We start from the raw sequence: 27,663 nt of genomic DNA, 5'->3' as shown, positions 1-27,663 counted from the left end.
TTAGGAAGGAAACTCTTCAGGCCCTGTCTAACTGAGTTCTTGACCATTATCAGTTCTGTGACATTATATTGTCTTGATTTTTATTCTCATCTCTGGCAGTTCCTCTCAGCATTTTTCATTGGATGACCTTTTACTACCCAATCCTTGAATATTGGCATTTCCCGCAGTTTCAGCTCTGGTATTCTTTTCAACCATACGCACTCCTTGAATGAAATCGAAACTCACACCTAAGCTGCTACTCACACATGGATGATTCCCAAACCTATACCTCTAACCTAGACTTTTTCCCTCGGGTTCAGTTTCATGGACCTGACTACCCACTGAAAAGTCTTCCATCTGAAAAGATACAAGAAATCAGAGGCAAAATTAATTTCATTAGCTTAAACTTTCTCTCCATCCCCACCTCTATGGTCCTTACTCTATATTCCATTTCCAATTAAATCGAAATATTCAACCAGATGCCAGACATGAGAAGAATGCTAGCTGTTCCGTTCTACCTACTTGAATCACCTGTGGATACTCCCAGGTAGCAATCATTCACAAGTCATTTGGATTCTACTTCAAACACATCCCTTCCTCTTGAACCCAACCGCTCTCACCTTAGTTAAATCCTCATAATCTGTACCTTGATCCCCTGAAGGAGGAAATGGAGACCCACTTCAGTTTTCTTGCCTGAAAAATCCCATGGACAGAGGAGTCTGGTGGGCTACAGTTCAAAGGGTGACAAAAGAGTCGGACACGACTGAGCGAGTAAGCCCGCACTCACAGGACTCCATGCCTGGTTTTCACATTGCTCCAGTCCATTTCACCATAGCCAGGATTTCACTTTATCAATGTTTCCTCATTTCAAGTCTAAGCTCCCTAGAAGTCTGACAGCAGGCACAATCTGACTTTCACCTATATCATTTTCAGTGGAACAATTATGTATTTACTCTACAAAAAAAGGTAAACTCCTTACATACACAGGCCATTACCATCACAGTAAATATGCTGAAAGAATAAACACTTTTCCGGTCTTTCCTGCGATGCCTCACACCTACCCAGCTGTCAGGCATGCTAAACTCCCGGCAGTTCTGCCGTCATGCCAGACCTGCATGCTTCCATACCTTTGTACGGAACCTTTATGTTGAAACAGCTCCACTTTATTCTCCACCTGAGGAGGCTTTACTCTATCCTTCAGATTCAGTCGAACCATTACCTCTTTTAGAAAAAATTTTCAAACTATCACTATCATTAAATTAAAAAAATTTTTAACTACTGTGTTCTCATACACGCTGCGTGTATTTACTAAACTGTAATTGTTGATTTATTTGCCTGTCTCTTCCACCGGACTACAAAGTGCTTGAAGGCAGAAATAGTGACTATCTCTGCTGTATCCCTTGTATCTAATACAGTGTCTGGCACTTAACAGCCTCTAAATAAATATTTACTGAACAAAGCAAGAATCTGTATTACACGGGAATGCCAGGCTATGCAAAAAATTTATAGTTTAAGTTTGTGGTCAAACAAAAAACAAGAGATACAAAGAAGGTTCCTCTCCTAAAAATAAATATACTCTTCTATTCTGTAATATATTTTAGTTTCAAGAAGAAACATACGCCAAATGCATACTTATCTCAACTCCATTTTAAAAATAAGTAATGTATGCACTGATAATTATGAATATTTTTCATTATGTTTAGAAAGGGATAAAAGACAACACTATTTCTAGCCAAAATATTGTGTGTACCACACCAAAATATTCTACACTCATTTCAAAATGTCCTAAAATTTGTTATAAAAGCTGATTTTAAAAAATATTTTCTTTCCAATTAGCTAAATTCAATAAAAACTATTTTTTCCAAAGTCTCAGTAAATTAAACATTGTCTTATCAAACCAATTTATGTCTGTAGATACCACCTAAATCATTCTACTTTATATCAAGTTGTTTAAAATAGGCCTCTCATAAGAAAGTAAATAAAAGTAGATTTTAAGATCAATGGAGAGAGTCAGAGCCTTTGTCTGCATCTCTGCACTCTACCACACACATTAATGGAACGCAAATTATAATAGTAAATGTTATTTTAACAGAAGAGCTGACTTATTAACCACTTCTGTCAAAGTACCATATATGGACTCTCATAGCCATGCTACTGATTTAAGACACAAGGTAGACAGCCAAAATGCTCGCCCACATGGAAGAAAAGGAAAATATCATTATGGCTCTCTTAACATTAAAGACTTGTTTCAAGCCTCCTCTTAAAAAAAGAAAAAAACACTCGGTAAGAGCTTTATTATCTGAAGACAAAAGCAAGGCTTAAAATTCACTTAAGCACTCAATTTTGGGCTCCATCAGTACTTGATCCTCTTGTGACTACAAATTTTAGAAGTAAAATACTAACAAGGAACCAAAGGACAACTTTCACATATGCTGAAAACATCTGCTTAACCTTAGATTAGCAAGTTGTTTTTCATAAACTGTGTAGAAGTAATTTTGAGAGCTGCCACTATATGTTTAATAAATGACTTTCATTTTATATTTGAGAACAAAAATTTCTACAATAGTTTTTTTTTATGGGAATGAGAATACACACAGAGATAAAAAGAGAACTGTCTTTAGTAAAAACTTTTTATTTTGTATTGGAGTATAGCCGATTAACAACGTTGTAATAGTTTCAGGTAAACAGCAAAGGGACTCAGCCATACATATACATGTATCTATTAGTCCAGTTAGAAAATATAGATTTTAAATTTTCTTAGATTTTAGCTGGGGATGTATTCTAAAATGATCACATTTAATACATAGTAGTATTCTGGTTCCTCACGCTAAACAACAAAAAATTTCCTTCACACATATTTTCCCTTCTGAGAGCGAAGGAAAAGAACAACATTAAACCAAAACATAATGCTAAAATACACAGGATTTAAATAGTTAAAAAGAAACCATATCTTTATTTGAAAACATCTCTAGAATAAATTCCTGGACAACATGAACATGATTTCTTGCATAAAAGTAACAAAACTGAGATTAAATATATTGAAAAGATAATGACACAGCCTCTGAAATGCTAAATTCTTACTTCCATATAGAAATAGTCTCTTCTACAGAAGCAATAAATTATAAACATAAAATGTTCTTAGGCTGTTGGTTTCCAATCTGTGTAGGACAGATAATTTTGAAAACAGGAAAGCAGAATGAGCAGCATAAATTAATTCAACTCTGGTACAAAAAGTGTTCTAATTGGCCAAGCCCAGAGTCAGTATCTTGTATCCATTAGACAGAAAGTCTAAACTTAATTTGTTTTAACTTCCTCTTCAAGAATACAGGTTAAAATATGCATTCTAGAATAGTAAAGGAAGGGCCTGATCTTTTTGCAGAGATTTTTCAACAGAGGAATCAAAGATCTACATATAATGTCATACTTTATAACTGAGATGAAAGAAAGCGTATGCTAGAAAACTAGAAATAGTTGGATAAACAGGATGACTGATAAGTTTTTCTCACCCTGAACTATAATTTTTTTTCAAAGTTGCTATTTCAAATCAATAACAAAGTTACAGAAAATAGGCTTTAGAGTGTTTCAAGTAAACAAATCCATAATTTCTAGTAAAAAAGGAAAACCTATTAAAACACTCCAATACACACTACACCCTCCGGTCGGCAAGCATCCATGGAAAAATATAAAAAGATTTAGTTGGATTTTCCACTCAGTTAAATCAGTCCTATAACTAATAAAATGATGGTTCTAAAAACCTCATAAAAGTTCACACTATTTTAATCACTTGTCTTAGTATCTGAGTTAGAAAAAGCAAAGATTTTTTAAAAGTAACAATTTAGATGTTATAGAGGAGTAACATTAAGAAAATAAAATCATCCTTTGCTTATATTTCCTTAAAAAACAAAGTGCTATCAAATTCTTAACTTCTTTAACTTACAAAAGAAAAAAGGTAAACAGAATAAATCACATTATAAAGATGTATAATTAAAGATAAAAGTATTCTTTATACTATGAGCTGCAAAAGCAACACTAATATTTTAAAGCAAAATCCAAAAATTATGGTTCCTTAGCGAGGACTGTGGCAGAGAAACAGTATGTTCATTAAGTTTTTCAGGAAAACAACTTACATTATCACCTGGTAATATTTATTATTATTGGTCTCATGAGGCTATGTGGTCACTACACAGAAATATAAACACACTTAGAGACTATTTAAAAGAGCCCTTATTCTATATGGCTAATGTTTCATGACTTAAATGATATAATAAAAGCAAAGACTAGATTAAAAGTATTCTACAATGGTCCAAATGGTCTTTAAAGTTTCTATAATTTACAAATACAAACATATATTTAACACATATCTAGAAATCAGACATGAAGCCTACAGTTCCCAAAACACATTAAAGAATTTTTTTAATACACTCTTGAAACAAGCAGTGCAACTAGGACTACTTGAGGTATCAACTTAATCTCTAAATTTAGGAGAACAGCAATTAAAGGACAACAGTGACATCTAGTGGACATTATAAATATATACCATACATGCTGCTGCTGCTGCTGCTAAGTCGCTCCAGTCGTGTCCGACTCTGTGCGACCCCAGAGACGGCAGCGCACCAGGCTCCCCCATCCCTGGGATCCTCCAGGCAAGAACACTGGAGTGGGTTGCCATTTCCTTCTCCAATGCATGAAAGTGAAAGTGAAGTCGGTCAGTCGTGTCCGACTCCTAGCGACCCCATGGACTGCAGCCTACTAGGCTCCTCCATCCATGGGATTTTCCAGGCAAGAGTACTGGAGTGGGGTGCCACTTCCTTCTCCAAAATGCAAGCTAACATTATACAAATGTGCTTTGAACACCAATTCTGACTACATCATTTCCTTTTAGCAGTCTCTGTAACAATTCTGAGAGAAGAAAAGCAGCACTGTTCTAACAGGCTCTTTTTGGACGATTCAACCATACATATCTTGGATCAAAACCTTTTCTTCCTAGTGTTTCACTTATTTCAACCTGTATGAAGAATTGTATGACAAATCTTTAATTCTAAATCAAAACAAGCTGACTCTGCTCCCAAAGGTTTCTCAATATGAGTGACCCAATCATGTGATAAATATAAAATGTTTAATAATTTAAGTACAAGAAGTAAATGTCTCAAGGCTTTAAGCACTGTTAGTTACATGACTGACTAATAAAAGTCTAGCAAATGGTCCAATATGACTATGATAATAAAATTTTTAATGATTCTGAATGAAAAAAGTATTGAAAAAAATTTAAATGAAGAAAATTCAGAGCTGATCCATTTGTGAATTTATTCAAGCACAGGAAGTACAAATTAACCAGTATGGTCTGTCAAGAGAAAATAAGAAAGGTTTTTAAACTAGAATAAGACTACCTTTTTTATGGCAATTTTTCAAAACCGAATTAGTCCTTGATAAAATTTACAGAATTACTCTTTAAAAATAAAGGAAGATGGAGAAGGCAATGGCAACCCACTCCAGTATTCTTGCCTGGAGAATCCCATGGACAGAGGAGCCTGGCGGGCCCCATGGGGTCGCAAAGAGTCAGACACAACTTAGCAACAGGCATGCACGCACATCCTTTAGGCCCAACGTGTGGAGTCTGGCTCATCTCATAAAAGATGCTTGATGTCGTCATTGGTTAATTTCCTTTTATTTTCCCGCAGACTTTTTCATAGGTGCTATTTTTCAAAATCTGTATGGCTTTTTTTTTCCTGTTTGTTTTGTTCTGCTGTGAATTGCTTTGCTTTGGTGAACTTGTGCTAGTATACTTAGCTCACAGACGTTCGAGCCATTGTGAATTTTCCTCATCTCCATAAATAGTTCATCTGTGCTTCTCCCTAATGACGTTTTATTTTTACCCCCATAAGCAACTGAGGTAGAAAAATAAAATGTTTACCATGGGGAAAAAAAAAATAAAGGAAGATAACTCCGGAAGAAGACCAAGTATTCATCTCAAAAAGCAATGAATTTATTTCAAAGAAGATCAAACAACAATAATACCTGTGGACAATGTACTTACTTATTATTTGTTAATGTATAAGCAAGTTTCACAAGAGGAAAACACTGCACTTAATAAGAAAACAATGAAAGTACATACGATTTTTATTAAGTATTCTACTACTAACTCGGGGAAGAAATATAAATGTAGATAGATCTAAATATAAACACCGAATAAGAGTCCAGGTCACAATTTAACTAGAAGTCTTTCAAAAAGTATAGGTCTGTCCCAGATTTCTCAGAACCACCTAATTTAAGGATTTTAATGACTATTTGAGCTCAAAAATTTTCTGAAAAGAAAAAATGCTAATAAGGGTCACAATTTTCCAAGTGTATATTTCAAAATCACTGAAAATATCTCTGGAATGTAAATATTTGGGGATTAATAAAATTCAGGTCACAAAAGCATGGTCCTATTGGCTTCAGAAAGTTGTCAGAAGATAAATAAATTATAGTTTATTCAAACAATGGATTACAACTCAGGAATCCAAAAAATGAAGTACTGATACATGCAACAACATGGATGGATCTCAAAAAAATGAGGTTGAGCGCAAGAATCTTTACATAAATGTATACTCTGTATGATTCCATTTATATGACATTCTAGGACAGGTAGAACTGATCTGTGGTATGAATGAATGAATGAACAAACAAAATCACAACAGTTACCACTGAGGGTAAGACAGATATGGGGACTGACTAGAAAGAAATATGAGGGAATTTTCTGGGTAATGGAAAGTTCTGTATCTATCTTAATAGCGTTGGGGCTATACAGATGTATTATACATTTGTCAAAACTCACCAAATAATTAAGATCTGTGCAAAATTTACATAAATTTTACCTTAAAAAATGAACCTTCAGAAAGAAATATTAATGACTCTAGTTATCATACACCATGCTAAAGTATTTGGGGTGAAATGTAGAAATATCAACAACCTATTTTGAAATGTACATAAAAATGAGATAATGAAAAGATCATAATAAAGTATAGCAAAACACTAACAATTGTATAATCTAGAATATGAGTATGAGTATGTTGGGGTTCACTGTTCAGTTCTTTTAGCTTTTCTGTGTATCTGAAATTTTCCATAATAAAATACTGGAGAAAAAACAGATGACAATCAGAATTTAGAAGAAAATTTAAAATATAAGAAATATAAAGTGTTTTCTAAAATATTAACACTTTCCCTTTTAGAAATTAACATTTTAATCTGTTTAATGTCAAAAGTGACCATCTTCTAAATGGCAAATGTTACCGGACAAAATATTTAAAAAAATTTTAAAGACATACCCGAATTTCTTGAAGATTGTGAAAATTATTTCCTACTCTGACTGAGATCTTGCTTGGAGTGTAGCTTTCATCAGATTTGTAATCCGCATAAATACATAATGTCTTCACTGTTGTTTTTCTTCTAAAAGCAATAAAGTAAAAACAACATGCTTTTATCATGTGCAAAGATTATAGCCCAAACATCTTATCTTCTGATTTTAAAAGTCATACTTTGCCAAAATGAGTATTTGGATCAATGATTTCCATGTCCTTTAACAATAATAAAAATGAAGAACATGTGACAAAACAGATAAACGTTACTTTTACAAACATCTCTCACCTAGAACATGGACAAGAGCCAGATGCTAAAGAAGGACCAGTTAAGCCAAAATAGGTACCTTAGAGTGCAAATAAGCATTGAGAGTTTCAGTTCTCCTCACTTGTGTTTTAGACAAAGAAGATTATTCTAACAAGCTTGGTTTTCTTTTCTAGTTAGTACTTACTTAATTTCCTATGTTAATACTTGAAAATAACTAGCTAAGTGAGAAACTAAGTCTAGCAAAGAGAAAAATGTTTAAAAACTAGAAAGCATAATCTTATTACTTAGTGCAAGAAATAAACCTCTACTCTTTTAAAATATACATCTTAGAACTGCTGCTGCTGCTAGTGGCCAAAAAAAATTAAAATATATTCAATCGCCAATAATCAAAGAAACAGGAAATTAAAACACAGACATTGGTGTTTTTCTTATCATATTGGGAAATATGAAAATAACTGATAATACCCAAATATGATTGGGGAAATGTACATTCATGGCGATTTAGTAGAGGCAAAGTCTTGGACTCACAAAGAACTTCTAAGAATGCATTAAAAGACAATAACACAACTACTCTAAAACAGATAAAGAGAAATGTTCACGGTCCTGCAATTAAGTCAATGAAAAACCTAAATGTCTATCTCAATAGAGAATTAGTTAAACAAATTACAATACACCAATTCAATGAAATATTACACAACTATTTAAGATACACATAAATATATAGTTAAAGAAGGGGGAAAAGCAGATTATAAAACAGACTGGAAAAAAAGGATGTCATTTTGGGAAAAACAAAAAAATTTTTAAGTCATATAAACCTACATACGTACAGAAAAAGGCCTATATAGAACCATACAAAAATAGTAAAAGTGAGTATTCTGATGGCGTAGAGCTTATTTTCTTTTTTATGATTTCTATATTTTCTGATTAATGTTTTAAAATAAGCATGTATTATTTTGGTCATTGGGGGAAAAAACAGACAATTTAAACAGCACCAAAATAACCATTAAGAAGTCTATTTCAACGTGATTTAAAAGTTAAGATCTGGTATAAACTGGCACTCACTTAGTAACAATGAGCTACTTGAACAGAAGCAGTCTGTGTCAAAAGTTGGTCTATAAAAACAGCAGGGGATCTGTAGCTTAGTGAGGGGACCAAACTTCTATAGCCTAAGCTTTTCATCAGAAAGGAATGGGGAAAGTTAAGGGCTGTTCCTCGAGTAATAAAGACAGATCAAGATGTAAAACGCTAAATACTCAAGAACTGCTGACAGGATAAATGCCATTACCAGATTTTCAAAAGAGGCCAGCGGTATCAAACAGACATCATTCTCTGTCTGCTGGGCCAGGAAGGAGACAGGAGGGGAAACACAGGAAGAAGGGGAAATTTTGAAGGGCGTACAAAAGATCTTTTCCCTGATACACCAGCCATAAACAGGCAGTGAAAGGTCTTTCTTATTGTGGAAAGGTCAAAGATCATGAAGATGACTCTTAAGGATTCCTTTTTCTTTTTTAACAAAAGCAGATTTAAAGGACCAAACTTTCTGCTCAGAATAATTTCATCTCTGTTATTAAATTCAGGATAATTTAGTCACTGAACCTAAAGATAATCAGAGTTAGGTTAGAAAGGCAAAGGATAGTAACAACACTAATAATTATAAACACAACAGCAACAGCAGAAACAGTAAGTGAATAAGTGAATATACTCTGTGTCTGGCCCAGAATGACTGTTTTATATATGCATTATCTCATTGACTCCTCAACCCTGTGATGTAGGAACTATTATCATCTCATTTTACTGATTGAAGGGAAAAAAAGTAACACTCCGGTTCAGTTCAGTTCAGTCGCTCAGTCGTGTCCGACTCTTTGCGACCCCATGAATCGCAGCACGCCAGGCCTCCCTGTCCATCACTAACTCCTGGAGTTCACTCAGACTCATGTCCATCGAGTTGGTGATGCCATCCAGCCATCTCATCCTCTGGCGGCCCCTTCTCCTCCTGCCCCCATTCCCTCCCAGCATCAGAGTCTTTTCCAATGAGTCAACTCTTCACATGAGGTGGCCAAACTACTGGAGTTTCAGCTTTAGCATCATTCCTTCCAAAGAAATCCCAGGGCTGATCTCCTTCAGAATGGACTGGTTGGCTCTCCTTGCAGTCCAAGGGACTCTCAAGAGTCTTCTCCAACACCACAGTTCAAAAGCATCAATTCTTCAGCGCTCAGCTTTCTTCACAGTCCAACTCTCACATCCATACATGACCACAGGAAAAACCATAGCCATGACTAGATGGACCTTTGTTGGCCAAGTAATATCTCTGCTTTTGAATATGCTATCTAGGTTGGTCATAACTTTCCTTCCAAGGAGTAAGCGTCTTTTAATTTCATGGCTGCAGTCAGTCACAATCTGCAGTGATTTTAGAGCCCCAAAAAATAAAGTCTGACACTGTTTCCACTGTTTCCCCATCTATTTCCCATGAAGTGATGGGACCAGATGCCATGATCTTCGTTTTCTGAATGTTGAGCTTTAAGCCAGCTTTATCACTCTCCTCTTTCACTTTCAACCAGAGGCTTTTTAGTTCCTCTTCACTTTCTGCCATAAGGGTGGTGTCATCTGCATATCTGAGGTTATTGATATTTCTCCCGGCAATCTTGATTCCAGCTTGTGTTTCTTCCAGTCCAGTGTTTCTCATGATGTACTCTGCATATAAGTTAAATAAGCAGGGCAAAAATATACAGCCTTGATGTACTCCTTTTCCTATTTGGAACCAGTCTGTTGTTCCATGTCCAGTTAGTAACTGGCTTAAGTCACAAAGCTAGTCAGTGGGCAGAGTCGGAGTTCACACATGTGTCTGCCTGCCTCACAGGATCTTAACTATCATCACTTTTCTATTAATTGTATTTTAGCTTATTCAACATTGCTGTTGACACCATTTAACAGTAGTGTGTAGATGTTTATAATTCTTTAAATTTGATCTACATCATGGGTTCTTACCCTTGGGTCTATGATTTAATGGCTCAGTTATGTCTGACTCTTTACAACTCCAGGGACTGTAGCCCACCAGGCTCCTCTGTCCATGGGATTTCCCAGGCAAGAATACTGGAGTGGGTTGCCATTTCCTTTTCAGGGCATCTTCCCCACCCAGGGATGGAACCTGGGTCTCCTGCACTGCAGGCAGATTCTTTACCAACTGAGCTACCAGTAAGCCAGGTCTAGGTAGCCCCAGAAATCACAGGTATCAGTTCAGTTCAGTCACTCAGTCATGTCCGGCTCTTAGCGACCCCACGAATTGCAGCACACCAGGCCTCCCTGTCCATCACCAACTCCCGGAGTTCACTCAAACTCACGTCCATAGAGTCGGTGATGCCATCCAGCCATCTCATCCTCTGGCGGCCCCTTCTCCTCCTGCCCCCAATCCCTCCCGGCATCAGAGTCTTTTCCAATGAGTCAACTCTTCGCATGAGGTGGCCAAACTACCGGAGTTTCAGCTTTAGCATCATTCCTTCCAAAGAACACCCAGAACTGACCTCCTTTAGGATGGACTGTTTGGATCTCCTTGCAGTCCAAGGAACTCTCAAGAGTCTTCTCCAACACCACAGTTCAAAAGCATCAATTCTTCGGTGCTCAGCTTTCTTCACAGTCCAACTCTCACATCCATACATGACCACTGGAAAAACCATAGCCTTGACTAGATGGACCTTTGGTGGCAAAGACATGTCTCTGCTTTTAAATATGCTGTTTAGCTTGGTCATAACTTTCCTTCCAAGGAGTAAACGTCTTTTAATTTCATGGCTGCAATCACCATCTGCAGTGATTTTGGAGCCCAAAAGAATAAAGTCAGCCACTGTTTCCCCATCTATTTCCCATGAAGTGATGGGACCAGATGCCATGATCTTAGTTTTCTGAATGTTGAACTTTAAGCCAACTTTTTCACTCTCCTCTTTCACTTTCATCAAGAGGCTTTTTAGCTTCTGTTCACTTTCTGCCATAAGGGTGGTGTCATCTGCATATCTGAGGTTATTGATATTTCTCCTGGCAATCTTGATTCCAGCTTGTGCTTCTTCCAGCCCAGCGTTTCTCATGATGTACTCTGCATATAAGTTAAATAAGCAGGGTGACAATATACAGCCTTGACGTACTCCTTTTCCTATTTGGAACCAGTCTGTTGTTCCCTGTCCAGTTCATAGTTATACCATATATGTAGTTTTATTAGATTTGCAAAGCAAACTGTGCCTCACCAAAAATTTAAAACTATTACTCCATAAAGCCTTTTAAACTTATTTACAAATTTTATCTCGTGGTACATTTAAAAACTAATATTGCATACAAAATCATGCTGTTTGTCCAATGACAATGTATGTGGGAAGGGTAAATGCATAGATGAGGAGACAGTGACAGCTACTCAAATTGCTCAAATCATCATCATAATAATCACCATAAATGAATGCTTACTATATGCCAGGCATCTTAGGATAAAGTACTGTAAGAAGGGAGAAGAAAGAGTGTAATACTTTTATTCTGATGACATAAGTAATCTTCCCAGCCTTTCTCTATCCCCTCACCCACTACTCTCCCCTTCCTCTGAGAAAGTTTGACAGGAAGCAAACATGCGCTTAGAACCCTCACATCACACATTTAATAGGGGCTGGCTCCACCCGTCTAGCACTTTCATGACTGGATGGGTAAGTCTGTTTAATTTTAGGGTTCAATATTATTGAACCTTAATATAGTTTGCCAGGCCTAAAATATTTACTGTCTACCCCATTACAAAAGGTACTCTAGGTTCCCGATAAAGAGGCTTAAAGTCAAGCCTAAAACAGATCAAGTTGATTCTTTGTTTTTTAATAAAGAAACTAGGTTTGGTTTTTTTGCTTTGCTGGGTCTTGATTGCTGCTTGGGGTTTTCTCTAATCACAGTGCACAGGCTTCTCAGTGCAGTGCCTTCTCTTGCAGAGTATAGGCTCCAGAGTGCACAGGCTTCTCAGTGCAGCGCCTTCTCTTGCAGAGTACAGGCTCTAAAGTGCACAGGCTTCTCAGTGCAGCACCTTCTCTTGCAGAGTACAGGCTCTAGAGTGCACAGGCTTCTCAGTGCAGTGCCTTCTCTTGCAGAGTACAGGCTCCAGAGTGCACAGGCTTCAGGAGCTATGGCGGCTGACCAGTGTGGGGCCCGGGCTCTAGAGTGTGCTGCATAGCAGGTGGTACCTTTTTGGACCCGGGATCAAACCCATGTCTCCTGCATTGGCAGGTGGATTCTTTACCAGTGAGCCACCAGGGAAACCCCATCAGCTTTATTCCTGAGTAACTTAGCTGACTGCCAGACCAAAGTCTAATCCTCTTAAAAAAAAAAAAAATCCAACACTCACCTTGGTAAATTTAATATATCCAGCATCTAATAAAAAATTACTATGAAGAATCAGAAAAACCACTCTTATGGTAGAAAGTGAACAGGAACTAAAAAACCTCTTGTTGAAAGTGAAAGAGGAGACTGAAAAAGTTGGCTTAAAGCTCAACATTCAGAAAACTAAGATCATGGCATCCGGTCCCATCACTTCATGGCAAATAGATGGGGAAACAGTGGAAACAGTGTCAGACTTTATTTTTTTGGGCTCCAAAATCACTGCAGATGGTGATTGCAGCCATGAAGTTAAAAGACGCTTACTCCTTGGAAGGAAAGTTATGACCAACCTAGATAGCATAATCAAAAGCAGAGACATTACTTTGTCAACAAAGGTCCGTCTAGTCAAGGCTATGGTTTATCCAGTGGTCATGTATGGATGTGAGAGTTGGACTGTGAAGAAAGCTGAGTGCCAAAGAATTGATGCTTTTGAACTGTGGTGTTGGAGAAGACTCTTGAGAGTTCCTTGGACTGCAAGGAGATCCAACCAGTCCATCCTAAAGGAGATCAGTCCTGGGTGTTCATTGGAAGGACTGATGTTGAAGCTGAAACTCCAATACTTTGGCCACCTCATGTGAAGAGTTGACTCACTGGAAAAGACCCTGATGCCGGGAGGGATTGGGGGCAGGAGGAGAAGGGGACAACAGAGGATGAGATGGCTGGATGGCATCACTGACTCGATGGACATGAGTTTGAGTAAACTCCGGGAGCTGGTGATGGACAGGGAGGCCTGGCGTGCTGTGATTCATGGGGTCACAGAGTCGGACATGACTGAGCAACTAAACTGAACTGAATGAGGAAAAATCAGTCAATTAAGGCAGCTAAAGAAAAGACAGAAATGATGGAATTAAAAAATAGTAACTTAAAAAGAGAAAACATAAATAGGTATCTATAGGTATATAATAGACCATCTCAAAACTTAGTGATTAAAAAAATAATTTTTTTCTTTGTTTATGAATTTGGAATTTGGACAGGGCCCAGAAGGGAAGGCTCCACACAGCATCGGGTGTGACTACTTGACTCGAGAGCTGAAGGATGAGCTTCTAGGTGGCTCACCCATACAGCTGGCAAGCTGTGCCACTTGTTAGCTGGGGGCTTAGCTGAGGACTTGGGTTTTGATTCATTTTTTTTTTATGAGTTTCTCTATTTGATATAGGTTTTCTCACAGCATGGTAAATGAGTACCAAGGGAAAGAATCTATTAAACAGACAGAGAACAAGGAAGAAACTGACTTTTATGACCAGGTCTTAGAAAGAAAAGTATTATAACTTCCATATTCTGTTAGACAAGAAATCCACAAAGGCCTGATTAGTTTCAAGAAAGGAGTCATAGATGCCATCTCTTGATTAGGAAGTAGCAAAGCTAAAGAACAGCATATGCAATGGGAAATAATGTGAAGTGTCAGTCGCTCAGTCGTGTCTGATTCTTTGCGATCCCATGGACTGTAGCCCGCCAGGCTCCTCTGTCCATGGGATTCTCCAGGCAAGAATATTGGAGTGGGTTGCCATTTCCTTCTCCAGAATAATGTGAACATACTGGAAAATACTGTCTCCCTTTCCTGGAAATCACGGGGTGGGACTACAAGTTCCAACCTTCTCGTCACATGGCTGATTCTCTCCACAACTAGCTCCACCCTTGAGGGGAATCCAAAAGTCCCCTTAAGTGTTTTCAAGAACCTGAGAGCAAGAAGTCAAATATCATCCCATTGCTCTTATCATTCAGGAAATGCCAAGGGTTTAGGGAGCTGTGAGCCAGGAAGTATGAATGAAGACCAAGTATATATGAGATATCTGAATAACCAAGTATGTTATCTTTCTTACAAATCACACTATTGCGATAACGGAATATTGGTAACAACTTTGGGCCAATAAATTAGATGAATTTTGAAAACAACTTATCAAAACTGATTCAATAAAACAGATCATCAACAAGAACCTACTATTTTACTCAATATTCTGTAAGAACCCATATGGGAAAAGAATCTGAAAAACAATGTGTGTGTATATATATATACACACATATATATAACTTAATCACCTAGCTGTACACTTGAAACAAACACAACATTGTAAATCAACTATACCCAAATATAAAATTAAAATTACACTAAAAAGTAATTTTAAGACCTGCTGACAATTGAGGCATAAAAAACTATATTTTTCTGGAGGCAGAAATGTATCAATGAAATGGGAGATAAACTGGTAACTGAAGAGAAAATCTGTGCTATGGCAAAAAATAAAGCTGATTCAGGCATAGAAAATAAATTAAAGAAATAATAAATTGCATGTTTAAAAAAAAAAAACAACTTCACATAAAAAAACACTGGGAAAAGACAGCTTCAATGGTTAATTTTATCAAATATCTAAGCAAGTGCTGTGCTGTACTTAGTTGTTCAGTCATGGCCGACTCTTTGCAACTCCATGGACTGAGCCCACGAAGCACCTCTGTCCATAGGGATTCTCCAAGCAAGAATATTGGAGTGGGTTGCCGTGCCCTCCTCCAGGGATCTTCCCATCCCAGGAATCAAACCCAGGTCTCCTGCGTTGCAGGCAGATTCTTTACCATCTGAGCCACCAAGGAAGCCTATCTAAGCAAGAAATAATAGCAATTCTATATGAATCCTAGTGAACCTGCCTGCCAATGCTGAAGACATTAAGAGATGCAGTTTTGATCCCTGGATCGGAGGAGATCCCTGGAGAAGGGCATGGCAACCCACTTCAGCATTCTTGCCTGGAAAATCCCATGGACAGAGGAGTCTGGTGGGCTACAGTCCATGGGGTCACAGAGTTGGACATGACTGAAGCAACTCAGCATGCAGGTAGACTAAAAAGCAAACAGAAAAGAACAATGAAACTAAAAGCTGTTTCTTTGAAAAGATAAACAAAATTGATAAATCCTTAGCCAAACTCATCAAGAAAAAAAGGGGAAGGGACCAAATCAATAAAATCAGAAATGAAAAAGGAAAAGTTACAACCAACAGCACAAAATATAAAGAATTGAAAGAGACCACTATGAGCAACTAATAAAAGGGAAAACCTGGAAGAAATGGACAAATTTTTAGAAAAGTACAACCTCCCAAGACTGAACCAAGAAGAAACAGAAAATATGAGCAGATGAATTACCAGTACTGAAACTGAATCAGGATGCTTGGGGCTGGTACACTGGGACAACCCAGGGGGAGGGTGTGGGCAGCGGGGAGGGAGGGGAGTTCAGGATGGGGGGCACGGGTGTACCTGTGGCGGATTCATTTTGATGTTTGGCAGAGCTAATACAATATTGTAAAGTTTAAAAATAAAATTTAAAAAAAAAAAAAACTCCCAACAAGTAGAAGTCTAGGACCAGAGGGCTGCAGAGGTAAGCCAGGAACTATGAACTTCATTTGGAGAAAAGTTAAGACATCTTTCTTAAACTATTCCAAAAAATTGCAGAGGGAGAAATACTTCTAAACTCATTCTATGAGGACACCATCACTCTGATACCAAAACTGGACAAAGATACCACAAAAAAGGAAAATTACAGGCCAATATCACTGATGAACACAGGTGCAAAAATTCTCAATAAAATATTAGCAATCTGAAACCAACAATACAGTAAAAGGATCATACACCACAATCAAGTGGGATTTATCACAGAGATGCAAGGATATTTCAATATCCTCAAATTAATCAATGAAATACACATTAACAAACTGAAGAATAAAACAATGTCATCATCTTAAGAGATGTAGGTAAAGTTTTTGATAAAATTCAACATCCAGTTATGATAAAACTCCAGAAAGTGGGCATAGAGGGAACATACCTTAACAGAATAAAGGGCATATACAACAAACCCACAGCTAACATCATAGTCAATGGCAAAAAGCTGAAAGCATTTCCCCTAAGATCAGGAACAAGACAAGGATGCCCACTCTCATCACTTTTATTCAACATAGTTTTGGAAGTCCTAGCCACAGCAGTAAGAGAAGAAAAAGAAATAAAAAGAATTCAAATTGGAAAAGAAGTAAAACTGTTACTGTTTGCAAAATTACATGATGCTGTACCTAGAAAATCCCAAAGACACTACTAAAAAACTACTACAGCTCATCAGTGAGTTCAGTAAAGTTGCTGGATACTAATTGACAGAAATCTGTTGCATTTCCATATACTGCAATGAAATATCAGAAGAGAAATTAAGGAAATAATCTCATTTACCATCACATCAAACGAGAATAAAATACCTAAAAAGAAACCTACCTAAGGAGGTAAATCCTGCTTATTTAACTTATATGCAGAGTACATCATGAGAAACGCTGGGCTGGAGGAAGCACAAGCTGGAATCAAGATTGCCAGGAGAAATATCAATAACCTCAGATATGCAGATGACACCACTCTTATGGCAGAAAGTGAACAGGAACTAAAAAGCCTCTTGATGAAAGTGAAAAGAGGAGAGTGATAAAGTTGGCTTAAAGCTCAACATTCAGAAAACTAAGATTATGGCATCTGGTCCCATCACTTCATGGGAAATAGATGGGGAAACAGTGGAAACAGTGTCAGATTTTATTTTTGGGATGGTGATTGCAGCCATGAAATTAAAAGACGTTTACTCCTTGGAAGGAAAGTTATGACCAACCTAGATAGCATATTAAAAATCAGAGACATTGCTTTGCCAACAAAGGTCTGTCTAGTCAAGGCTATGGTTTTTCCAGTGGTCATGTATGGATGTGAGAGTTGGACTGTGAAGAAAGCTGAGTGCTGAAGAATTAATGCTTTTGAACTGTGGTGTTGGAGAAGACTCTTGAGAGTCCCTTGGACTGCACGGAGATCCAACCAGTCCATCCTAAAAGAGATCAGTCCTGGGTATTCATTGGAAGGACTGATGTTGAAGCTGAAACTCCAATATTTTGGCCACGTGATGCGAAGAGTTGACTCACTGGAAAAGACTTTGAGGCTGGGAAGGACTGGGGGCAGGAGGAGAAGGGGACGACAGAGGATGAGATGGTTGGATGGCATCACTGACTCGATGGACGTGAGTTTGGGTTAACTCCAGGAGTAGGTGATGGACAGGGAGGCCTGGCATGCTGCAATTCATGGGGTCACAGAGTCGGACACGACTGAGCGACTGAACTAAACTGACTAAAGGAGGCAAAAGACCTGTACTCCAAAAACTGACCATCATAAGATGGTGATGAAAAAAATTAAAGACAACACACATAGATGGAAAGATATACTGCGTTCCTGGACTGGAAGAATCATTATTGTTAAAATTGCCATAATACCCAAGGCAATCTACAGATTCAATCCTATCCCTACCAAATTACCAATAGCATTTTTCAAAGAACTATAACAAAATATTTTTAAAATTTGTATGGAAACACAAAGATGCCAAATAGTCAAAACAATCTTCAGAAAGAAGAATGGAGCTGGAGGAATCACGCTCCTTGACTTTAGACTACCATAAAGCTACAGTCATCAAAGCAGTATAGTACCAGCACAGAAACAGACATATAGATCAATGAAACAGGACAGAAAGCCCAGAAATGAATCAATGTGTGACTGTGTGTGTGCTAAGTCACTTCAGTCATGTCCGACTCTGCGACCCTATGGACTGTAGCCCACCAGGCTCCTCTGTCCATGGATTCTCCAGGCAAGAATACTGGAGTGGGATGCCATGCCCTCCTCCATGGGATCTTTCTGACCCAGGGATCGAACCTGCATCTCTTGCATCTTCTGCATTGGCAGATGGGTTTTTTATCACTAGCACTACCTGGGAAGCTCTAAATCCATGCACTTATGGTCAATTAATCTGCAGCAAAGGAGGCAAGAATATACAATGGAGAAAAGATGGTCTCTTCCATACATGGTGTTGGGAAAACTGGACACCTATATGCAAAAGGATGAGATCAGAACATTCTCTAACACAACACACAAAAATAAATTCAAAATGGATCAAAGACCTAAATTTAAGACCAGATACTGTAAAATTCCTAGAGGAAAACATAAGCAGAACACTCTGTGACATATATTGCCACAATATATTTTTGGATCTGTGGCCTAAATAAAAAAAAATATACAAAAGAAACCTAATAAAAGCTTTTTCATAGCAAAGGAAACTATATACAAAATGAAAAGACAACCTACAGATGGAGAAAATATTTGTAAATGATGCTACCAACAAGGGATTAATTTCCAAAATACACAAACAGTTCATAAGGCTTAATTTAAAAAAAAAACTCAATCAAAATATGAACAGAATACTTAAACAGATATTTCTCCAAAGAAGACATACAGATGCCCAACAGGCACATGAAAAGATTCTCAATATCACTAATTATTAGAGAAATCAAATCTACAATGAGGTATCACCTCATACCAGTTGGAATGGCTATCATTAAAAAGTCTACAAATAATAAATGCTGGAGAGTGTGTGGAGAAAAAGGAACCCTCCTACATGTCTGGTGGGAATGTAAGTTGGTGCAGCCACTATGGAGAATAATATGAGGAAGGAAGTCAAAGTTGCTCAGTAGTGTCCGACTCTGCAATCCTATGGGCTATACAGTCCATGGAATTCTCCACTCCAGAAGGGATCTTCCCAACCCAGGGATTGAACCCAGGTCTCCCGCACTGCAGGTAGATTCTTTACCATACTGGAGTGGGTAGCCTATCCCTTCTCCAGGGGATCTTCCCAACCCAGGAATTGAACCAGGGTTCCCTGCATTACAGGCAGATTCTCTACCAACTGAGCTATCAGGGAAGCCCTAGAGAATAATAGTATAAAGGTTCCTCAAAAAAGCTAAAACTTGAGTTACCATATGATCCAGGAACCCCAATGATGGGCATGTATCTGGAGAAAACTATAATTCAAAAAGACTGAGGCACCCCAATGTTCACTGCAGCACAATTTATAATAGTCAAAAGACGGAAGAAACTTAAATGTCCAAAGACAAATGGATAAAGAAGACATGGTATATATGCACAATGGAATATACACGAAATAATGCCATCCACAGCAACATGAATGAACCTAGAGATTATTATATTAAGTGAAGTAAGTCAGACAGACAAATATCAAATATCACTCACAAGTAGAATCTAACAAAATGATATAAATGAACTCATTTACAAAACAAATCCACGTATTGACAGAAAACAAACGTATGGCTGCCAGAGAAAATAGCAGGGCAGTGCGGGAGGGGAGGGCAGACAGATAAATTAGGAGTTTGGGATTAACATACATACACTATTGTGTATAAAATAAACAAGGACCTTTACCTGCTGGCTCAGATGGTAAAGCGTCTGCCTGCAATGCAGAAGACCTGGTTTCAATCCCTGGGTCTGGAAGATCCCCTGGAGAAGGAAATGGCAACCCACTCCAGTACTCTTGCATGGAAAATCCCATGGACGGAGAAGCCTGGTAGGCTACAGTCCACGGGGTCGCCAAGAGTAGGACACGACTGAGCGACTTCACTTCACGTTACAATGAGTACTCTGAACAGCTGAATTCAGTGATTATGCGCTGCCTTCAGCTGCTTTCACGCTATAGTGGCATTAACGAGTAGCTGCAACAGAGATCAGACGGCACAAAAGGCCTAAAAGATTTACTACCAGGTTTTTTCATAAGAAATGTGTTGATCTGTATTCTAGGACAATGAAAACAAACTAAAAATACTATACACAGAATGTTAAAAGAGATGGTGTATATGGAGCAAGATAAGCAAGTTGACTGGTTCCTATCTATCAATAAATTCAAAGCAACTGACAAACATACGGCTGTTTTTCATTTACACCAAAATTAAACATTTCAAAACTGAAAGTGTCCTCAGAGGTAATAAGGTAGGATAAAGTTTTCTTCCAAATGGAAGTATAAATATGAGAAGTTACATGAACAGTTTATAGCTAACGAACTTAACATCATCACTTCTGGTATACTTAAAGCAATTCATTAAGGTGTAAGCAAAGCATATTTTTCTGATATAAATCATACTGAAAACTATATCTGACAAATGTCTACATAAAAGGAACTGTGTAAATACCATGAAGAATACATAAAGAAAACAACAAGGTCCTACTATATATAGCACAGAGACCTCTTAATACATTCAATACCCTATGATAAATCATAATGGAAAAGAATATTCTAAAAAAAGAACGTGTACATATATATATACACACACACATATAAGTGAATTACTTTGCTGTATGGCAGAAATTAACACAACGTTGTAAATCAACTACACTTCAACAAAAAGTATTGATTAAATGGAAAAAAAAAGAATTAATAAAGGATAAGACAGAGTAAACTTAAAACAGAATCTAATTGAGTAGAAAAGTAATCTCTGAGGCTTATAAAGAGCAGAGTTAAGTGTACTTCACTATAATTTCTATATTTAAATTTTCTGTCAATAAAATCAACTTCTTTGTCCACTTATAACCTATACAAATTGAAAAAAATTTTTAATGTATTACCTGAATTGTATGTTCACTAAATGAGGCTGGGATCCATCTGATTGCCAGTAAGTTTCTAGATTGTCATCTCGTAACTGATCCACTCCAAATCCTAAAATCACAAGTGACAATGAATTCTCATGAAAAAGAGCCATATATTCAAAACATAAAACTACTATATGTATTTGTCCAGCAAGTTTGATAAAGAGGATGGTCAGTTCACTTCAGTTCAGTCACTCAGTCATGTCCGACTCTTTGCAACCCCATGAATCGCAGCACACCAGGCCTCCCTGTCCATCACCAATTCCCGGAGTTTACTCAAACTCATGTCCATCGAGTTGGTGATGCCATCCGGCCATCTCATCCTCTGGAGGCCCCTTTTCCTCCTGCCCCCAATCCCTCCCAGCATCAGAGTCTTTTCTAATGAGTCAACTCTTCGCATGAGGTGGCCAAACTACTGGAGTTTCAGCTTTAGCATCAGTCCTTCCAAAGAACTTCCAGGGCTGATATCCTTTATAATGGACTGGTTGGATCTCCTTGCAGTCCAAGGCACTCTCAGGAGTCTTCTCCAACACCACAGTTCAAAAGTATCAATTCTTCGGCACTCAACATTCTTCACAGTCCAACTCTCACATCCATACATGACCACTGGAAAAACCATAGCCTTGACTAGATGGACCTTTGGTGGCAAAGTAATGTCTCTGCTTTTGAATATGCTATCTAGGTTGGTCATAACTTTCCTTCCAAGGAGTAAGCATCTTTTAATTTCACGGCTGCAGTCACCATCTGCAGTGATTTTGGAGGCCAAAAAAATAAAGTCTGACACTGCTTCCCCATCTATTTGCCATGAAGTAATAGGACCAGATGCCATGATCTTAGTTTTCTGAATGTTGGGCTTTAAGTCAACTTTTTCACTCTCCTCTTTCACTTTCATCAAGAGGCTTTTTAGTTTCTCTTCACTTTCTGCCATAAGCGTGGTGTCATCTGCATATCTGATCTTATTGATATTTCTCCTGGCAATCTTGATTCCAGCTTGTGCTTCTTCCAGCCCAGGATGGTCAGTACTGTGTAATTTAAATTAACCAAAATTCTCCTGTCCTCTTAACCAGACTTCAATTCTTAGAAGCATAAAAAATTAATAAACAGAAATCTCAATTAAATAGAGTTGGGAGACCAGAGTGGGAGTTCTGACACCCTGTGACCATAACAGAACCAAAATGAAGAAGAAAGACGCCTCTCCTTTCCTGGCAAGGACTCAGCCAGTGAAAAGCCATGGGCTTTCTGTTTATTAAAGCCCTCCCCACTTCTTTTTCCTCCCTATAAAAGGGTGCTACTTCCCTTCATTGTGGGAACTTGTGCATGGTTTACTGTGGTTGCAGACCCTGAATTGCAATACTCTTCTGATCCTAAGCAAACCCATCTTTGCTGGAGAAATATCTGGCAGAATATTTATTTCAGAACAAATATTTAGAAGTGGCCCACACAGGGAATCGGGACCAGTCCAGGCCCCCAAAGGTCCAGGACTGGTGAGCAAGCAGGTGCAATACCCACAGTGAACCCACTCACTGCTTTCTCGCTGATCCTGGAGTATGAAAGTCAGTCTTTCTCTTGACTCTGGGCACATGCCCTCTTAGCATTTGAAGCTCTGCAGGCTTTATTTGGGATCCATCTCAAGGTTTCATCTCTTCGGTTAAGGCTTCATCTGTTCAGTTAAGGCTTTGTTTTGTATACAAGTATTCATTTGGCAGGTCACTCTAATTTTGAGATCAGACTGTTTCAACCAAAGCTGGCTGAAAATACCTTTGGCCCATTTATTTGGGAACAGGGGCTGTTTCCCTGAAACTGTTCCAGTTTTCTTCATCGTACTCCTTTGGAAGGGACTCTCCTCTGGAAACTGGCTAAAAAAAGTCTGGCCTGCCTCCTCCAAACCAAGCTGTCTCCTTCAAACTGGCTGAAATTAGCCTTCAAGTTGTTTGAATTGAGCTGTCTGTGCTGTAAGCTGTTTGGAAATTGTTCTTTTACTCCAGAGAAAAACTTCAGAGAAATGAGATCCTAGTGATCTAAACAGTTTGAGTGTGCCCGCCCCCTGGGAGGACTCCAGATGATTTTATGTTTGAAAGCCCAAGTCCTTCCTCAGGCACATTTCTAACTAAATGGACCAACTTGACCAAAGGCAATTAAAAATATCAATGGCCATTACAGAGAACTTTTGAGATTCCTAACTTAATTTCCTTAGAGCTGAATCGGACTACAATAGCTCAAAAATTTCCAGAACTGAGTGTAATGCTTATTTTGGTTGGTATTTTGAAGCTCCGCAACATTATCAGGAGTCTAAAATGGTCTCTCTGCAAAATCAAATTTTAAGATGAACTGAGGCAAACAAATGATTAAAGAAAGATAAAATGGCTCCTGAAGCCTCAGGCTCTTCTTCCTTGGCTGCTCGTAGGCGCCACCTCAGGCACCATCTTGTCACCCTCCCGTAGCTCCTGTGGCCAGACTCCACCTCTGGTGCCATCTTCCTCTTTCTCTTCTGTGCTGACGACACCTCCTCTGTTCCTTTAATTCCCCCATACTAATTCTCTCGCCAACCTTCCCCTTGTCTCTTAAACTCTGCCAACTCCCTTTTCTTTAGAATTTGTCAGAATGTTCCTCTTTAAGCCTCCTAAGGCTCTAAAGGCTAAACCCTTAATTTCTTTTTTTTTTGGGGGGGGGAGGGAAGAAGTATGTCTTCTCTTTATTTTTTTTTAATGTATTTTAATTGGAAGCCAACTACAATATTGTGGTGGGTTTTGCCATACATTGACATGAATCAGCCCTGGGTGTACATGTGTTCCCCATCCTGAACCCCCCTCCTACCTCCCTCCCCATCCCATGCCTCTGGGTCATCCCAGTGCACCAGCCCTGAGCGCCCTGCCTCATGCATCGAACCTGGACTGGTGATCTATTTCACATATGATAATATACATTAAACCCTTAATTTCTTATAATTCCCAGACCAAAACTGAACTGCAAGCCAAACTGATCCCGAGCCAAAAATGATCCCAAAGTAATTGAAGATTCTTACATATTTGCTAAGGAATTTAATACAGTCATTAAAATTTACCAACCTAGTTTCTCTGATTCCTATCAACTAGTTCAAAGATAACTGGTGAGGGTCAGGGCCAGCACTGGATGAAAACCACTAATTGGGAAAATCCTGAAAGGTCTCTAGAATTACAACTGGGAGACCATCCTGCCAACTTATTATGTGACCAGCCTCAAGCAACCGATAAACAGCTTCATTGAGCTATTCCCAGGGCTTTTCCAAAGCCTGTTGATTGCAACAAAATTCAGACTTGCATACAAAAATCTGATGAACCTCCTTATGATTATTATAATCAACTTCTAATTGTTTCTGAAGAAAATTCTGGCCTTCCATCTGAATGTTGATCCCACTCAGGTCACCTCTACTTCTGTTTATTAATGGGCTGACTCTTGCCCTTCTAGTAAAAAGGACCAGGATAGAATGGAAAACTATGTTCACTCCAGATACATTTAATCTGGTGAGCTAATTCTCTTGCATTTCAGATGAGTCATCTCAAAGGAAGACTGCCTAAATTCTTAATTCTCAATTCTAGCAAATGAAGGCTCCTAGACAGAACCAAAGCCCTCCTAGTTTCTGCTACTATTGCCAAGAGTTACAACACTGGAAAAGAGACTATTCCAAACTGAAGCACTTTAGGTGCTTTCAGCCCTCTAATCAGCCTTTCCAGTGTCCTCCCAATTCTCAACGATAGGGGTCTGAGGAGCTACAGGGACTCTTCTCAATCCTCTCAGCCAGTCTGGAGAGACATTTCTCCAGATTGAGAAGCAATCTCTTCCAGTTCTGACAGTGGAGCCACTCTCTATACCCCACTACTATAAAACAGCCCCTGTCTCAGAGAACTCACAGTTCAAATAATGGGGATCTGTGAACACCCTCAGGAGGTTCCTGAACTTTTCCCTTTTGTCTAGGCCCTTTCAAGAGTTCAGACTTTTTTCCCCTCAGTTCCTCCACCACTATTCATTTATTAGGGGCCGAGACTTCTTAAGAGAGTTATCATGCCAGAATTTCTTTCTTCCAAAAGGGAAAAATTATTAGACACTGACAGCAGCAAAATAACAAAGTTATTAATTAATTTAATTAAATAATAATTCAATTATTATTTCAATTCAATTATTTAATTCAAAATAATTAAATTCTGAATTTAAATGACCCATTGACCCTTTTAACAGTTAATTAAATGATCCTTTAATTAAATGACGCTTTGACATCTTTTGTTTGCTCCATCTCTGATGGTACTAGAGCAGATTTCAGAAACACCGAGCATTTTGTCCCTATTAAATCAACTACTACCCTCCTTATGGGCAAAATCTTCAACTGATACTAACAAAAATTCATAGCATATCTCCCATCAAGATTCAAACAACTCCTCAAAACCTCTTCTAGAATTAATCAATACCTTATAAGTAAAAACGTCTTTCAAGGCATAAAGCCAATAATACAAGATTATAAGGTTCAAGACCTCATTATCCCTATAAAAACTACCATTTTATTGGTAGAGGTTTGTCCAGGACCTACTAGCAATAAGCAACACTGTTATTTATCCCTGGACACCTTGCTGTATCTAATCCTCCCATTCCCATCAGGAATAAATTCTTTAACTGTAACTGATTTATGCAGTGCATTCTTTAGTACTCCAGTTGATGAAGTGAGCCAATACCTTTTGGCCTTCATTTGGGAAGAAATACAAGTCACCTAGATAATAAAGCCTCAGGGTTTTACTGAGGGTCCTTCTTTTTTTCTCACAAATCCCAAAGGCTGGTCTGGATGACATAAAAGTCCCTGGAGATTCTGTCTGCTTTGTTGCAACATGTGAAGGATTTGCTTCTTTGTGCTCCTTCTCAAGATTTCTGGCAGGAAAACAGCCACCACTTAAAGCTCTCAGCCTTACACCCTGTGGAAGAGGGATACTCTCCACTTGCCTCGGAGCCATTGCAGCCACTGCCCTTTTGGTTAAGGTCAGCAGAAAATCATTGTGGAATCCCCTTTAACCACTTTGGTACCTGATGCAGTAGAAGCTCTCCTGAATTCTCATACTTACCATTTCTCAATCAGCTGCCTCACCTCCTAAAAAGTCCTTTGTACACTGTTCCTCAAATAACTCTCTTACACTGTAAAAGCCTGAACTCAGGACTCTGCTCCTGTCACTAATGAAGTCCTTCACAACTGCTTAATGCTGACAGACCACATCCTGACTCCTTATGATAACCTACAGTAAATTCCTCTAGGTAACTTTGACTTCTCATGGTTCACTGATGGTTATTTAAAAGGTGACAATGGCAAATATTGTGCTGGGTAAGCAATTACAATTCCTCTTGATGCTGTTGAGGCAGCATCTTTATCATGGCTGCTGCTGCTAAGTCGCTTCAGTCGTGTCCGACTCTGTGCGACCCCATAGACGGCAGCCCACCAGGCTCTGCCGTCCCTGGGATTCTCCAGGCAAGAACACTGGAGTGGGTTGCCATTTCCTTCTCCATTGCGTGAAAGTGAAAAGTGAAAGTGAAGTCGCTCAGTCGCGTCCGACTTGTAGCGACCCCATGGACTGCAGCCTACCAGGCTCCTCCATCCATGGGATTTTCTAGGCAAGAGTACTGGTTACTATGGCTACTTCGGCCCAAAAGGCTGAATTATATACTCTTACATGATCCTGTACTTTAACCAAGGACAAAGCTGCCGATACTTAGTGATAGTAGATATGCTTTCAGAGTAGCTCATGATTTTGAAATGTTGTGAAACCAACATGATTTCCTTAATTACAACAGAAATAAAATTTAAAATGGCCCCTAAGTTCAGAAATTATTGAATGTGATACTTTTACCTCTGCTTTAGCTATTAAGATTTGGGGGAATTCTAAACATGACTCTCTGGAAACTAAGGGAAATCACCTTGCTGATATTTCTGTAGGAATGCTGCCATTAAAGGGACCAACAGCAGTCAAACCTCTGTCATGGTCTACAAGGATATTTCTCCAAATGGTAATTTAGAAAAACTGTCTAGAAAAGCCCAACAGTTGGCCTCAGAAAAGAAAAAAACAAGACTGAAAATTTAGTAACTGTTTGATAAAAAGAGAAAGCTCTGGTTTGAACCAAATAATAATCCAGTTTTACTAGAGACTCAAATTCCCACTCCTCACCACTGTCCCATTGATCTACTGACATAATGAGAGTCCTCATGCATCAATACTGGTGAGAAAAC

The 27,663-nt window shown here is 38.4% G+C and overlaps 1 protein-coding gene across 5 annotated transcripts in view; it reads right to left on the bottom strand.

Moving 5' to 3' along the window:
• The window catches only part of ANAPC10 (anaphase promoting complex subunit 10), an 85,465-nt gene that overhangs the window by 40,898 nt on the left and 16,904 nt on the right, over positions 1–27,663 (bottom strand). For 4 of the 5 annotated variants that reach the window (XM_055549791.1, XM_055549789.1, XM_055549793.1 and 1 more), the window contains exons 3-4: positions 21,408–21,498; positions 7,284–7,404 (exon numbers count right to left, since the gene is read on the bottom strand). In XM_055549791.1, coding sequence (XP_055405766.1) covers positions 7,284–7,404; positions 21,408–21,498 — 212 coding nt within the window. Of the gene's footprint in view, positions 1–5,940; positions 7,092–7,283; positions 7,405–21,407; positions 21,499–27,663 lie in introns of those variants that run through there. The other variant, XM_055549790.1, reaches the window with a different exon arrangement.

This window comes from Bubalus kerabau, chromosome 16, assembly GCF_029407905.1.
Source record: "Bubalus kerabau isolate K-KA32 ecotype Philippines breed swamp buffalo chromosome 16, PCC_UOA_SB_1v2, whole genome shotgun sequence".
NCBI classification, from domain to species: domain Eukaryota; kingdom Metazoa; phylum Chordata; class Mammalia; order Artiodactyla; family Bovidae; genus Bubalus; species Bubalus kerabau.
The sequence above is the reverse complement of the archived record's forward strand: the minus strand, read 5'-3'. Positions and strand labels throughout refer to the sequence as shown.